The 16,209-nt window shown below is 37.4% G+C and overlaps 1 protein-coding gene across 1 annotated transcript in view; it reads right to left on the minus strand.

The window, feature by feature from the left end:
* The window catches only part of LOC306768143 (leucine-rich repeat transmembrane neuronal protein 4), a gene marked incomplete at both ends in the record, with an annotated part of 109,897 nt that extends 93,998 nt beyond the window's left edge, over positions 1-15,899 (minus strand). The window contains 2 exons of the mRNA XM_079256375.1: positions 14,125-15,686; positions 15,872-15,899. Coding sequence (XP_079112501.1) covers positions 14,125-15,686; positions 15,872-15,899 — 1,590 coding nt within the window. The remainder of the gene's footprint in view (positions 1-14,124; positions 15,687-15,871) is intronic.
* Between the last annotated feature and the right edge of the window lie 310 nt (positions 15,900-16,209).

Genomic DNA, 16,209 nt, shown 5'->3' on the forward strand with positions numbered 1-16,209 from the left:
TCACTAGCTTCATGGCACAATCAATCCCCAACGTATCCATTGTCAGTTTTGTCAATACACTGCTTTTATTACCCAACTAATCCGATCAATAAGAGGGGTCGTTATATTTTACTGTTAAAGACGGCCTCAAAATTATATGACATATGCTATACGGGCCTTGTTGCACAAAAAGGAAAATTGTGCTTGAGATTGAGCATGTGTACTGGTGAAAAAATAACTCTATAGACAATTTTGCTCTCTTTCTATTGCTTTTAACAAATGTCAAGATGTTATTCTGTTTTTGTTGGAATAACAATGCACAGGCAAACCATCTGACAGGACTTATTCCTCTAACATGTTCATATTACATCCTCTGCAGCCTGGACATGTGAGGCTAGAATACTAACGTGAAGCTGCAGGATAAGAGAAGTCATCAATCATGAGAGGTATACATTTTCCTGCAGCAGAAGACGACCTGCATCAGGCTCCTGCGCTGAGGCCACGGTGAGTGGGATGTTGGAGGCTGTTAGAGACAGGTAATTAACTAAAAATAATATGTGCTTGACACAGTGGAGGAAAGGGCTTTAAAAGAAATGGAAGACACAACAGAATGAAACCTCCGAGATTAGCATAGCTGGCGAGATGAAGGTTACTTTCTGTGCCGGCATGAGAGGATGCACCGAATGCAGGCGGCCTGCTCTGACACCTACATACACACACACGCACACACACACACACATACATATATATATATATATATATATATATATATATATATATATATATATATATATATATATATATATATATATATATATATATATATACATACATACATACTCTTGCAACAAATTTGATTGTCTGTTCTAACATTTGCAAACCCCCCCCCCCTTTACACAAAAATACAGTTTATATTATTGCCTGAATTAAATTAACTGAATGAACTTAAACTGCAAAATTTCATGAAGTGATTTGAGTTTTCCTTTCTTTTTAACTTTGTTGGTAAAAACTCAGGAAATATGACCTCCTCCTGTTTTATTATATACAAGACAAAAAAAAAAAAAAAGAAAATTGTTCTTTGTTCAAAATGAAATAATTATTGTCCCAGTTTAACAAGAAGGCATGACATATTATGCTGGCATCATCTAATTGATGAAAAAGTCAGCAAATCAGCATGCACAATGTGTAAACAACAAACTGCAGATCATGATTCATGGAACCACCCTTGGCAACAAAAATGCAATTTAGTCATTTTTGGTATACATTGTTGTGAAGGACGTTTGGCAAACTGCTCTTTCAAATTTGCCTAATTAAGTTGGAATTTGCAGGAATTTGTTTTTGCACATTTCTGAAAGTCCTGTCTCTGCTTTTTAATCAGGTTGATGTCTGGCATTATTGTTCCGTTGCATGACCCAGTCAGTTTAAGTAAACTTTTAGCTGTCAGACAGATGGCCTCACATGACTTCAGAATACTTTGGCATACAGAGGACTTTAGGACTGTAAGGCGACCAAGTACTGCAGCTGCAAAATAAGCCGGAACATCAGCTATCTTTGGATTTGTTAAACGATATGGAGACGTTTGTTCCAACATGTATGATTTTAATCAAATGTGCTGCTTTGCATTACAACCACACATCTCCATGTGCTTTTCTATTCAACCCTTCCAAACAAACCATACATGTTCTTTCTTTATATACCCACACTGTCATGAAATAGGACATTTTTGATGCTAACTGAGGCCTGTAGTCTGAGATGTAGCCGTGGGGTTTTGTAAAAACGTGTCTGAGCGTTGCCAGATCTGACCATGAGTTCAGCTTTTCAGGGGATTCCCTCTGAGAAAGACTGGAAAGCACTTTAAATTTTTTCCACATGAATGCTGAAGTCTCTTGTCACTGACACACGCTAACATACACCTGAACGCCCCAAAACCTGTTTGTACAGAAGTCTTTGGGTTCCTGAATTTTTTTTATTTTTTTATTTCTTCTTCAAAATTTTCACAAAATCATAAAGAATGTGATTTTTTGTTGTATTGATACTCACTTTTATTTTAGTCACACATTAGTTTTTGCATTTTTATTTACTTCTCATCTAAAACCTGAACACCTAAAAGCAGTCCTTTTCTCACTCAGCTTACTTGTTACTAATAAGTTAAAACAACAAGTATATTTTCTTATGTAGTAAGAACCATTTTGATGCAGATAAGCTTAAGTATTATTTTCACTTTGACTTTTACAGTTGTGTTGACACCACAGGTGTATTTCCTCCAACTTTCATGAGTGACAAAGCAGGTTTGGACTAAAAAAAAAAAAAAAAAACAGTGACGCTCCACATTGTTCTGAGCTCTGAAAGAACTCCGAATTTGCTGAATGGCGTCTTGCTAAATTCTATCTTTGCTCAAGAAAAAAAAAAGCAGATGGACAGCTGTCTGCAGAGAAGTCTTCTGTCTCTTTGACGCCTGCCAGTCTACAATAGCTGAGAAATCTGGATGACTGCCTCATACTTCTGGCATTTTTAAGTACGTCTCCTTTCTGGTTGTCGAATGCTCCATCATGTTGAACGTGATCCTCTGCCAAGTGCATACCTGCCCACATATCTACTCCATTTCAAGTCCCAGCCTGTCCTTTCTCTGTGTTGAACTCACAGGACAGGTTGATTTAAATACTGTCAGGACCAATGATACTACAACCAGCCCCCAGCTCTGCAAAATGATTGGCTTTCTTTGCCTGGAGTTAATACCATTACAGCTGCATTGTAACAGTTTATCGCTACTCTAATAAGTCATTACCTGACCTGTGGCCTCTAATCACTTTTTGTGGTCAGAATCAATAATTAGGAGTCGAAGTTTGCATATATAAAGGGCCAAAAGGTCAGGAGTTGAAACCATAAAAACCTACATTTTGACATTCCAATGTGAACAAGAAGTCTAATGTAATAAACTGCCTGTCGAGCTGTGTGTACACCCCCAACGTTGCTGAGAGGAGCTCTAATCAGTCAAGATGAAATGAGGTGTGCTGAAGATCATCTGGAACCTTATAAGAGGAATGATCCCAAAATACCTCGATTCTCATCAAGAAAAAAAAAAAAAAAACATTTTTCCACGAGTGAAAAGATTGACTAATGCCTTAGATTTGAATGCATTGTTGTGCTACAACAACTTCTTAATAAAAAGTAGGTAAAAATCCTATGAGGGCAAAGATCTTTGAGATATTTGTGCAGGCCTAATACTCCGTCCGCCCACAAAGAGCTGCAAATGGAAGCTCCCACCCTCTCTTTTTAGAGTGTGCATTTTAATTACAGTGGTTAGCTAATTAGGACAGGCTACACTGCTATAAAAACTTTTTTTTTCCTAAAGTAATAAATTAAGACCTTAGTTCCTTGAAAGATGTAGTCATAAATTTAAAGTAAGATTCTTGACATTAAACCCCATGAAACTCATTAAAATGAAATATAAAATGGATGTTATGTCAGTACGACAGGCCGGTTATACTTGGCTCATTGTGAATTTATTAAATAGCACATCATTTTCTACTGAAAGGGAGAAAATGTCTAAAAAGTTTCATCGATGGGGGGGTTCCTACAACCTTTTTTTCTTGCTCAGATTTGAGATAAAAAAGATTAAAAGTGTCTGTCACACGCTTGGCTTCATCGCTTTTAACCTCTTCCACGCGCATGAATTCAGAAGGATCAGACAGATGTGACAACAATGAACTTACATGTGGAACAGTGAGTGACTCGTCTTCATATGCTTGTGCGTTTTCTGATTTGCTGATTCACAAGGACAGACACTTCATGCTGGTTAGCGTTTTTTTCTTTTTAAATTAATCAGATTGACGACAAGAAGAGCATACAAGTATAGATACGAGTATGCATAGTCCAATATGTATAAAAAAAACACCCTTAAAAGGCTTTCACAGTTGCGCACACAGATGTCATGAACATAATGTAATGACCCAAACAACTAACAACCAAAAAGAGAAAACTTGTTTTGTTTTTAAAGCATCACCACTAAAGTTTTGCTGGTTTTTGCACTTTATTGCCTCCTAATGAAGGCGAATCAGAAATTGGCCTCCATCCTGTCTCCACTCTTAGCTTTCTTCAGCCAGTAAAAGTCAGTCTGATGTTGCCTCTTGTCTCATGCCTTGTTTGGTCATTTTCTTTCTTTCTGCTCTTTGATTTATTTTCCTCTTGCGTTTCTTTGCTAATTCAACCATGCTGCACATTCAAAACGGCCAGTATGTTGATATCCAGTTGCTGTGTTGTAAAGCAAAATGCAGCTGTTAGATAATGCTCCAAGGCTGGAACAAAATGTTTGGGTTTTTTTTGTTTTTTTTTTTTTAAGTCCCAGGATGATGCAGGGTAACAGGACTGTAAATGTGACTTCTAAAAAAGTCAGAAAAAAATTTGAATGTCTTTTGTTTTAATGTCTAAAAGGAAATTGTGAGAGAAAGTTCAACAGTGAACAAAGATATGTGCTTAATTTAGTAAATTCTATTAAAAGTCAAGTAGTCGTTTTTTTATTCTTGCTGTGCTAACCTTTATCTACAAATACAAATCAAAGAAATGATTTCAACTTTTTAAGGCAAAAATATGTAAATATATTGTTATTTTAGTCATGATCTGCAAAGCTGAGTGAATATGAAATAAATTGTTAAACAACCGAGTTTCTCATCTTGATGATGTAGAAGTTGCATGAAAATATATTCATGCTGTTCAATTTAGTAAACAGTGACTATTTATTTTGGGAAAGAGTGTGAAGACTGCTTGGAGAGGTATGGTATAATTACTAATTTAATGCTCAAATTCCAAACCCAGCTCTCATTATAAGTATCTCCTGTCTGTGTCACTCTTTTATTGCTTAGTTTCTGGAAATAATCTGTCTCAAAATGTGTCATAATAAATGTTTCATTGTCTAAGCAGTTTTGTAAAAACAAAAAAAAGAATTTTTCAACATGGCCTTTATGAAATATTGCAGGAATTTATTTAACCTCTGTAGAATCATGAGCAAAGTGTCAAAAACAAGGAAAGCCAAAAACTGGTCACATTCAGGTGTGGCTTAGATTTCATAGCTACTTTACCAGTTGGTCTCTCTCAGTGGTCTCCAGTTTATCCCCTCACATGTAGTTACAATATGTCACACTACCCCCCCTCTTCCATATGGTGGCCTGCATAGAAGTAGCCCAGTAAAACAGTAGTAGCTACTTCAACAGTTAAAATTGAAGCAGTAAAACAGATGAGAGACCTCTAACACAAATGGTTCAAACTAAGCACACCAAGCAGAGGAAATGGGGGGGGGGGTAGTGAATAATTAGAACTGCTGATTGAGTGGGTAGAAAGCAAGAGCCCCCAGGTTCAAACGGTAGAAGATTTTAAAACAGGAGTCACAAGAGAAAAGAAAAAAAAAACAACAGAGGAAGTGCACCGTAGTTTAGCTGTAACAATACACTCGGGTTGCTTTAGGAAAAAAAAAAACTGCAGGGAAAGAGAAAAGTCTTGCCTTATTTTCAGGTAATGTAATTGTTGTATTGGTGATCTAACACCCTCATTAAGGATGGATCAAACAGCAATGCAGAAAGCAGCAGCATGGAACCAGAGTGTGAAACAGACAGGATTAGTGGATGAGAGAGATGTTCTCTCACACAGTGCATGTTTGAAAACTCCCACATGTCTAATTGTAGACTGAAGACACAAGCATAGAGAAGTTTAGCCCCCTCACTGGATTAAAGATAACATACTTGCCCTTGACTAACCTCCTGGCACTTGTGTTGTCTGAGCGGTAAACAATTCGACAACAGGACTTAGTTGGACAAGTGAAGAGGCAGGGAGGAAAAAGCTCTTCTAGAACAATTACTGCAGCTTTATCCTTCTCTTTATATTTTATAAAGTTAATTGTCTTGTATGAAATGCTTGTTCATTTTAGTCTCTGATAGTCTTTGAGTTAATTGAATAAATACTACCAACAACAATCCTACAAACACCATGTAGAAAATATAGATGTATTAATGAACACAACTACTGAAGTTGTTTCTTTTGCCAACTTCTGTCATGATATTTATATCCACAGTGCCAACATGACTTCAAAAAGCAAGTTACCAAGCCTTTACATGAAGACAATCAAAGAGATACAGGGGTCATATAAGGAGAGCCTCAGGGAAAGAGCAAATAAACCTCTCCCCTGCCAACGTCTACCACACTGCCAAACATGGTGAAGTGGTTTCTTTTATACATTAATTATTGAATAATTGATCTTGTTTAATAAAAATAGTCTGTAAATGTTAAATTATATATCATGATTCTGCAGGGAAGAGTTGGGCTCTCAAAACAGCATTAAAAAGAACAAAAAAAAAAAAAAAAATCAAATGCTGACCACACTTGACACGCTCATTGTGAAAATAGAAACAAATGCTAATTATTTTATCTTAACATTTTTTTTACATTCTTTCTCACTAAAAAAATAAATATACAAAAAAAAGTAATGTAATCAGGAGAAGACTTGGGCCTTTTTTTTTTTCATAAACATGTTATCTAAAGGTTGCAGTAGGCCAGTAATTTGTATTATTTATGGCATGACAGACATGTAGATAGATAGATAGATATGTAGATAGATAGATAGATAGATAGATAGATAGATAGATAGATAGATAGATAGATAGATAGATAGATAGATAGATAGATAGATAGATAGATAGATAGATAGATAGATGACTGTTGGCACGGCTGCATTAGCTGCTGCTATAAAACATTGCCAACAGCTACAATTTGTGTCCTTATTGTCAGGTGGCCATCCAAAGAGTCACGAAGAGGCTCAATATCCACAACATATTTCCCAGGCGCTCAGAGAAGGACGGATGGAAGTCAGCTTACAGGCAAGTTCAAATACCTTATTCTTTTAAATATAACATTTGGTCCACAAGCCAGTGTCCAATGGCCTGGACCATGAAAATCAGTGAGTGATACTATTGAAGGAAAACTTGTAGAAAAAAGTGCATTTAGTCATATAAATTTTGATATATCAAATCTCATATGCAAATAGTAAACTATGAAATACTACAACATTACCTTGCAAACACAAGGAAGTAGAATTGACTTTAGAATGTATAAGCAATAAGAATCATAAAACTTTATTTCATTTTACAGAATGAAAAAAAAAAAGTTGAGGTGTTGACTGATAAGCTTTGAGAGGAACAATCAACCAACCAATCAACCTTTTATACTCTAAGTACATTTTTCTTTAAACATTTCTTTCTAGTTGTATCCAAAAAAAAAAAAAAAAGAAAATTAAAGAAATAAAAGGAATTTTGTAGCATCTCAGCGATCTCAGCAGTAATATCAGAAGAAAGGATGGAGTGGTAAAGTCAGAACGCAGCCCTTCTGGCAATGAAACAAAAATAGTTTCAGAGCTGGCTATGAAAAGGAAGGCTTAAATTAAGCTGACAAAGTTGACCTGGCATTGAATCAAAATCTATACAAGAGAAGAAAATTTAAGCAGTTTTGTGTCCACTGCAAAAATGGATGCTTGCATAGATCTTTTAGATTTAGACGGCTAAGAGACACAAATCAGATCAGCAGCGAGGGGGATAGATATAACCGTATGAGCATAGCACTGCTAAACACATTTTACATAGTGAGAAAAGATATGGAGTAATCGAGAGAAAACACTCTGCATGTTATAATGTCATATTGCCAGGTTAAAAGTCAGAAGAGAGAATAAAAAAGGAACAAAAGGCATAAAATAACACACACGATAAAACACAAAAGCAAATGAAGTCTACAGCGCACATCAGGAGTATCGCCGAAATTAAACCAATCACAGGAAGATTAAACTGAAATAGAGGAACGATAAAATGTGCTCTGTGGGTTAATTGACATAGGTAGATGAGGACTGCACCATTTCCAGGTAGTTTGCTAAAAAGATAGACAAAGTTAAGCTAATTTGAAGTGGACCTGGGAAAGATTAAAGGCCGATTATGTGAAGAGGCGCCTGAATGATAATACAAACACTCCAGATAAAAGCATTGGTAAGAATGACACAGGTGGAAGAAAAAAATCCCCTCCCTTAGAGATGAACAGACGGGAGCTGCTCTGTCCTCAAGCCTGAGGAGAGGGAGCAAGGATTGCGAGGTGGGCAGAGTGTAGCAGGTGCTGCCATGTTCTGTCGGGTGATTTATGTCTATGCGAAGGCAACAAAATGTAGAAACAAGATCGGAGCACATTTGAGATGAACTCAGGACTTTCTGCTGACTGATAGCTCCTGTCTCCCCACAACACAGTTTTTCAAAATGAGACACAAGGGCAGATAAGGCTAGACGGGATGTATTTTCAATGATATCAACAGAAAAGAAAATTAAAGTTTAAAGAGCAATAAGAAAAAATACATAATATTCACTAATTTTTCTTCAAAGCCAGATGGCTATTTTTCTATGTTTCCAGTTTCCATGTCTGGGTGCATTTGTTTAAACAAGATTTATCTATTTTATTTGTGTTTTATAGAGAGTGCTGGTTGGAGAAATGGCTGGCTTGGTACATGGATCCCTTCACTTATCGACGGCTAATTTACTATGCACTGTCAAAAAAAAATAGTTTAAAGCATCTTTGTTTTAACCTTTATATTATGTTAAGGGTCAATTTGATCCATTTCAGTTTTTGTGATGAACAAACTACTGGTTATCTTTTCTTTTTCTTCATGAAAATTTGTGACTTTTTCCTCAGGTGGGCTCATAAACATTTGAGTGATATTTGGAGACTTTAAAGCGTTGTCGAACATCTGTGCAGTGTTTGTATACAAAGATGATGGTGGGGATCATTTTGACCCTGACACTTTAGTGTGGGTAAGTTGCTGATTAAAGTGAAAAAAAAAAAAAAAAAAAAAAAGTCTCTTTAATGTACTTAATTTTGATTGCTTATTTATGTTTTCAATGCTTTAGAATAGACATTCATACACAGACAGGTGTGTCTTGGGGATAAACTTTCTTGCCCCTGTACTGTAAGTCTGTGAAATGAAGATTTTTCCAGCAACAATATGTCTCTGGAGATATTTGACATAAAATCTCGAGTCATCTGTTCAGACAACCACAATACCAGAGCGACTGACATGAAAGGTACAAGCTAGCTGCGATCAGATGTTCGGGATAAATGGGTTGAAATTCTACCTTGTTGTAGAATCTTGCTTTGCACGTTACTGTCGATGAGCGCCTTATTTCATTCAGGCAGTGCTGTCCTTCCCGACAGTACATGCCCAACAATCCTGCCAAGTATTGCTTAAAAATATGGATAGCCTGTGATTCAAAATCTAGCTATGCATAAAATATGTAAGTGTACACTTGAAAGCCACATGGAGGTGCATAACATCATGTGACAACTTCTTTACATCCTACTACCTTGGAGATTAACTTCTAAAGAGAAAGCTATATGTTTGTAACAGTCAGAAAAAAGTAAAGTCAGAACTTGCAAGAATTACATCTGCAGAAAACACATTTACTGTCTGTCCATCATCTGGACGACATTGAAAATATTCAAACTGAGAACATCAGAGAAAATGGGGCAAGTTAAAAGTAATTGTGAAGAGGGAAAAGCAAAAATATTTTTTAAATATGGCGTTCTAGTTAAAAGATTATATTGAATGTCTCTTTTTTTAAACGTCAACATAATCTGAAAAAAAGCTGTTATTGGTTGAACTACATTTTTTTAATGTTGTGACTAGATTTACACAGTGTGGGTCAAAATGGCCCGCAACACAACCAATGTGATTTTTTTTCAACATGATACAAGGGTTAAAACACTAAGAATTATGTTATATCCAGAAAAAAAAAAAATCTTCTCCAGTATGGCTTACAATTAAAAAAAGATGTTTAACCTCCTATGAAATGTTTCCCTGTGATGGACTGGCAACCCGTCCAGGGTGTACCCTCTCTCACACCCAATGATTGCTGGGATAGGCTCCAGCTTCCCACAACCCTTAATTAGGCTGAGCTGTATAGAAAATGGTTGGATAGATGTTTCCTGATGAATTTCAGTGGGGGAACAATATCACCTGCCTTAGTTAAAAAATTAGACCATCTGCACAACCTTTCAATTCATCCATCCATTTTCTATAGGGCTGTTTCCAATTCATTGCCGCAGGGAAGCTGGAGCCTATTCCAGCAATTAGCAGGCAAGCAGCAGTGTACACCGTGGACAGGCTGCCTGTCCACTGCAGAGCCACCTCTCAACTCAAACAACATTTATTTTCAGCCTGCTGCATTGCATTAAATGACAACAATTGGTTATTAAGAACATTATCCAAACAACCACTCTTAGGGAAAAAAATGCACGTCTCACAAATAACTCACAAAGCATGAGGGCAACATAAATAACTTGATCTAATTTCATCACATGCAGCAGCTAATATGGTTCATGCAATGGGATTTATGAATAGCTGTAATTTGGATGCACTTTGATTAAAGTTGTATTACTACAATAGAAGCACTTAGATTATTAGCACTAGGATAATCGTGCATATTCGTATTATACATATTTTATATACATCTATTCCATTCTGAATCTTTAAAGTTAAGCTTTTTTGCATTGATGAAGGTTAGACATCACTGTTGGCAGATGAAGGTCATACAATGTGTTAATATAAAAGATAAAAATGATTTAAATAACTGGGATTCAGTGACTTGTATTGAAATAAGCTGCTTCAATTTTAAGACTTTTGTCTAGTTTTGTTGTACATTTTAGTCTTTCAGCACCTAAAACTTTATGCAAATCTTAAAATTCTTGTCAATTAAAATGTCTGGTCTAGATAGGCAAATACAGGACATTTTAATTGCATTTAAGGACTATTTAGCTTCTTTCTAGTTGCTTTAGGGAACCCTCTAGTAGCCTATTAGTGATATATTTATTTTATTTATTTATTTTCACTGCCTGGATTTAAAGTATACCAATACTTCCAGGACTGGTCTAATGGATATGTGATGCTGATTTGGCCCTTGGCCTTACTGGCATCATTTAATTCCTGCTTTATTAAACAGGACAAACAAAAAGTCAGCAAAAAGACCAAGTTAAGTCAAGTCAAAATAGACAGCTAATAATAGGTGTAGGGGTTTCAGCACTGAAAGGTAGGCTGCCTTCTAACTCACACTAAGAGATCCTCAGAGAATTTCTGCAGAGTTTTCTGCAGTGGAGGCGGAAGGTACCTTTCATAGATACCATCTCTTGTAATGCCATCCAAGATGCTGCTATGCAAGTCTGATGATAGTCAATCCAACCGGAACCAAGGATGCGGAATGAAATGAGTGTTAAGAAAGAAATTCAGCAATCTTATCTCTTATGTGACAGACTGGATTTATTTTTTTTCTTTGCCTTTATCTCTACTGTGACTGTATATCACCTACTCCTCAGGCTTGTTAATTCCTCCCAATTCCAACTGCAACCGTGTTCTACAGTTTGCCTCACATTGCTGACATTAACAGTTATTCTAATAAATGCTGAAAGCATGAAATGTTATACATTCTGACTCAAAATGTGGAATTTCCCACATATACAGCCTGCAAAACTCAGGACACGCTAGATAATTTTTATTGATATAAAATGGCTCAAAAGAACTAACCAGCCATACATTACTGAATGATCTAAACGTCAAATCCAGAAAATATGACTGTTGTTTTCAATGTTTACTGAAAATAAGATACCCATTACATATTGATCTGGTTATTTGAGATCTTTAGATGTGTATCCTGCTGGGTAATTTGGACATTTACTGGTAAATTGTGTAAATGACAGGGAACAGAAGATTCAAAACTCTTATAACAACTAGCTCTCAAAAGCCTATATTTTTAAAATAATAAGTTCTTCTATTAAAGTTAATAAAACCTCATGGATTTTTTCAACATTCTTGTTACATTTTTGTACTTATCTTCCTTTTCTACATGTTCTGTTGGTAATTCTAAGGTATAGAGCATGGCAGTCTGGCTAAATAGATAATACCCCAGTATTTCAAAAGGAAAACAATCATGTACAATATCTATATCAATATTTTTAATATATTTATATCAATATTTCTGCACATGTTGGGGCTGTTTACCCTTTTGTACTGAATAAAAATGTAGCCTAATGTAAAATCAGTCCATAAATAACCCTTAACAATGGATGAATAACTGTTTGAAATGCTGCTCTGATGTGTTTTGTAATGAAGAAATGAGCAAGAAGTGACAAATGAATGTCTTTAAACATAGAAATATAACCATTAAAGACATTTGGGTTGTTCTAAAAACAGTGAAAATGTTTAAGCCATTCATGAACAGTTTAGAACAATTTAAATGAAGTTTACCGACATTCGTTCCTCAAGGGCCGCTGTCCTGCATGTTTTCCAATGTATCCCTGTTCTACCACTTCTATCTTCCATGAAATGGATCCAACGGTCCATGAAGTTTAAACAAAGAATGACTGGTTTGAGTAAGACCTGTTGGAACAGGGATACGTGGAAAACCTGCAGGATTCTGGCCATTGAAGACCAGAGCTGGGCACCCCTGCACTAAATGCATCAAGTGTCCTTTAAATGGATCTTTTTTTTTGGTTTGTTCTGTTTTGTTTTTTTTTTTTAATTGAGCCTTTTCAAACAGATGTACATTTATTTTCTGAAATAAGATGCAATTATGCCCACCCTTTATTCTGCTTTAAAACCATAAAATATACTTCAAATGAAGCCAGGTTAAAAGGAAAAAAAAAAGGCCTTGCGTGTAATGTTATAATGTAGCTGAACATTTACTGCAGTTGTGGTTACTTCCAGCGTCACTGATAATCAAGCATTATGTGCCACACATTTCTCACTCATCATAAACCAGTACAGAGGGTTGAATGGAGCCACTCCAAGCCTTTATGGGGAACAGCAGGGTGGACAGCAACAAAATGGCAGAATGACTTGTGATCCACTTGTACAGTCAGCCCAATGAGAGCTACCTGCAAGCCTTAATTTTAAAAAAGTGACCCACCTCCAAGGAAGAATGAAGGTCAATGACAGAAAATTGTAGATAAGTGGATGAAGATGCCCACTTTCATGCTGTTTCAAACCTGCATTTAGTAATTATTTCAGAGCCAGTTGGAAATTTGTTTTGTCCAAATGCTGAAAAATCTAAAACTTAGTAAGTATTAAATATTAGGGAAACACTTATCTGGCTCATATTCTATTCTACTTGAAAATCTAGAGTAATCACAAAATAAAAAGATTTAACTAACATTTTTTGCAGAATGCAAGAGACAAGGGAGTATCAATTTTACATAAAAGGAAAAATCATGTGGACGAAAAGTGGTATCCCCATTTTAAGTAGTGTGGAAATATTGTTTTGAATAGAATAGTTTTTCCATGTAAAATATAGATCACAACTGTTGTTTCCTTTCTTTTTTCATCCCTCTGTGGAAAACTAGTGGCAACAACCAGTAAAATTATTTATCATGGGCTATGCATGATTGATCAATTAGACAAATAAGTAAAAAGAAGTGAATCTCTGCAGCCAGATAGAATGAAAAGGAATATAGCAGAAAAGCATTGCAGTTGGTGGGAAACGTGAGAGTTTCCAACAACTATCCTGACTCATAGCTGTGTCAAGAAAAGTGAAGTCACTTGCTCGGGGGAAACTATTCAGTGACAAGGCGACCCATTGGCATTCATATCAAGTATCCAGATGGGAATCTTCGGAGCATTGAGCTTTTCTTCCCATTCAAAACTGCTCATCAAAAACTGCAGTAAACTAAACACACAAAGCAAAGCGTGTGAAATGCAATGGGGGGGGGGGGGGCAAAAACTACCTGTACAAGCAAAAATGTCTTATTACAAGCCACATAGTCTAATCTCATGATTATACAGAGCAGGATATGGAGTCACTTTCATTTATCTGTATCCCTGCGCAGTTCAGCAGCAGAACAAACATTTGCATCTCAGCAGAGATTGAAGTTTAAGCAAATAAATACCCATCAGAAACATGCAATACCTCGCAAAACATAAAATGATGCTAAACCCATCTTTCTGTTGTCCAGTAAGAGTCAGAGAACAATCGTTGCCTTATTTGCTTTGTAGTTAACCAAGTAGTTGACTTATTATTTATCAAAGCATCCCAAGTAATGACTTCTGACCTATTAGCAGTGAGATAAATGTTAAGGTGTAGGTCATACCTCGCATTCTCGGGAGCCTGAGATGGTGTAGGTACAAGGTCCAGTCCCATTGACCAGCACATCCATGGCCTCGGAATTGGTGGGTTTGTAGTCCACATAGTACTCCTGCAGGGGAGAGCTCAGGGTGCGCTCTGTCTCTCGAGGTTTCTTGCGACGTTTACGTGCTGCTGCTGAGTGCTCCTGCAGCTGCTTGACGCTGCTAGGGTAGCGCTTCCAGGACACATAGATTACCAACAGGATCATTGCAACAGATAGAAAAAGCGCAACACTGCCAGCCACAATCTTGTGGAAGGACACAGGTTCTAAGTCTTGCTCAGGGGGAACTGCAACAGGCGGGGTAACTGCTGATGATGTGGGACCCCTAAGAGATTCCTCTGCTCTCTTCCCAGAGCTAGTTGGGAAAGCAGGAATGGCAGGGCGATGTTCCGTCTGCACAGGGACACTGGATGGGTTTGGAGGAATACTCACTGTCAGAGTTGTTGCTTGGTTTGATTGGCAAACACTAAAGGCCTCAACAGCATCCATCACTTTCTCACCCTGGGCTTTCTTGGGGGAGGCACAAATCATAGTGGTCTCCTTTGCCCCTCTAAAGTTTCTGAGCCAAGCCACTAGAGGACAGATAGCAGGGCCACAGTCCCATACATTTCCAGCTAAGCTAATCATAGTCAAAGAGATCCAAGCATCAACCACCTCCTGAGAAACATTGGTTAACTTGTTTGAGTCCAGGTTGAGAGTCTGCAGGTTGGGCAAGCACTGATAAACTACAGCATCGACTTCTGTAAGCTCATTCCCTGACAGATCCAGCTTCTGGATAGAGGCCCAGGTCCAGGTCAGGCCCTGGCTCATAGAGCGAATGCGATTCCACTGCAGATAAAGAGCCCTCAGATTGTAGAGGCGGGGAAAGTGAGAGAAATTTATCTTTGAGAACTGATTATGCTCCAGATGCAGTTCAGTGAGTTTGACAAGGCCAGAAAAAGCATTCCGAGAGATACTGCGCAGACGGTTGTAACCCAGATCCAGAAATTCAAGATTTCTGCAGTCTTGGAAAAGACGCATTGGAATATTTTTCAGAGAATTTGAGCGTACGTGAAGACTGAGAAGTTTCCGTAAGCCCTGGAACTGCCCAGGCTGCAAAGCTTGCAGTTTGTTGTATGACAAGTCCAAATTGCGCAAGTTAGGGACAGGGTGGAATGTAGTGTTGTGGAGCGATGTGATCTTGTTGGAACTCAGGATCAGCTCTTTGAGCCGGCGGATCCCCTGGAAGGCCAATCCATCCACAGAGGAAATGTAATTATGGTCCAAATAGAGCCAGATTAGGTGGTTGAGGCCCACAAACTGACCTGCACGAAGACTGGAAAGGCTGTTGTATCGTAAAGACAAGCCTTCACAACCTCCTGAGAGGTTCTTGGGGACATCACGAAAGGCGCTTGACTCACAGTAGACAATTTTTCCATCACAGCGGCAACTCTTCGGGCACTGGCGCTCACTCAGTGATGGATTTGCCGCCAGCCACACCTGCATCAGGAGTTGGACCACTAGCCAGCGACGCCGTAAAGCAGAGCCTATAGAGAGGGAAAGGAAGGAAAATGACAAAAAAAAGGATGTTAATGTCACACAAAATAGTTTTTTTTTTTTTATTGTGCAAATACATTCTAAACACCAAGGATGATGTTGAACAACCACTTTATTTGTATCTAAAGATGAAATCAAAATATATATTTATGTACACCCTGAAAGGACATATTGCCTGCGACGATGAGCTTGACAGGCTCCATACTTCTTCACATCTTCAGACGTGGTGTCAAATCTCCACACTTCTTGCGATCCTAATACTTACCTTTTTGGATTTTTTAATTTACACTATCCTGGCTGATGTGTGTACCTCAAGATAAAACATGTCATCAATTTCTCTTTCAAAATGTAGCAAGTGTAACAATCAGAGTCAAACAAAACAGAGCTTTGAAAATCATACACCGTGCAGCCGCAGTTCAGAACATTTCTCAGTCAATTTTTCTCCTTTTCTGCCTGACGTTAAGTGATTGTGGCTCTTTGAAGGGACTTGTTCAGTTGTTGATTTGTTGAGGT

Source organism: Telmatherina bonti (genome assembly GCF_933228915.1).
Source record: "Telmatherina bonti genome assembly, chromosome: 17".
NCBI classification, from domain to species: domain Eukaryota; kingdom Metazoa; phylum Chordata; class Actinopteri; order Atheriniformes; family Telmatherinidae; genus Telmatherina; species Telmatherina bonti.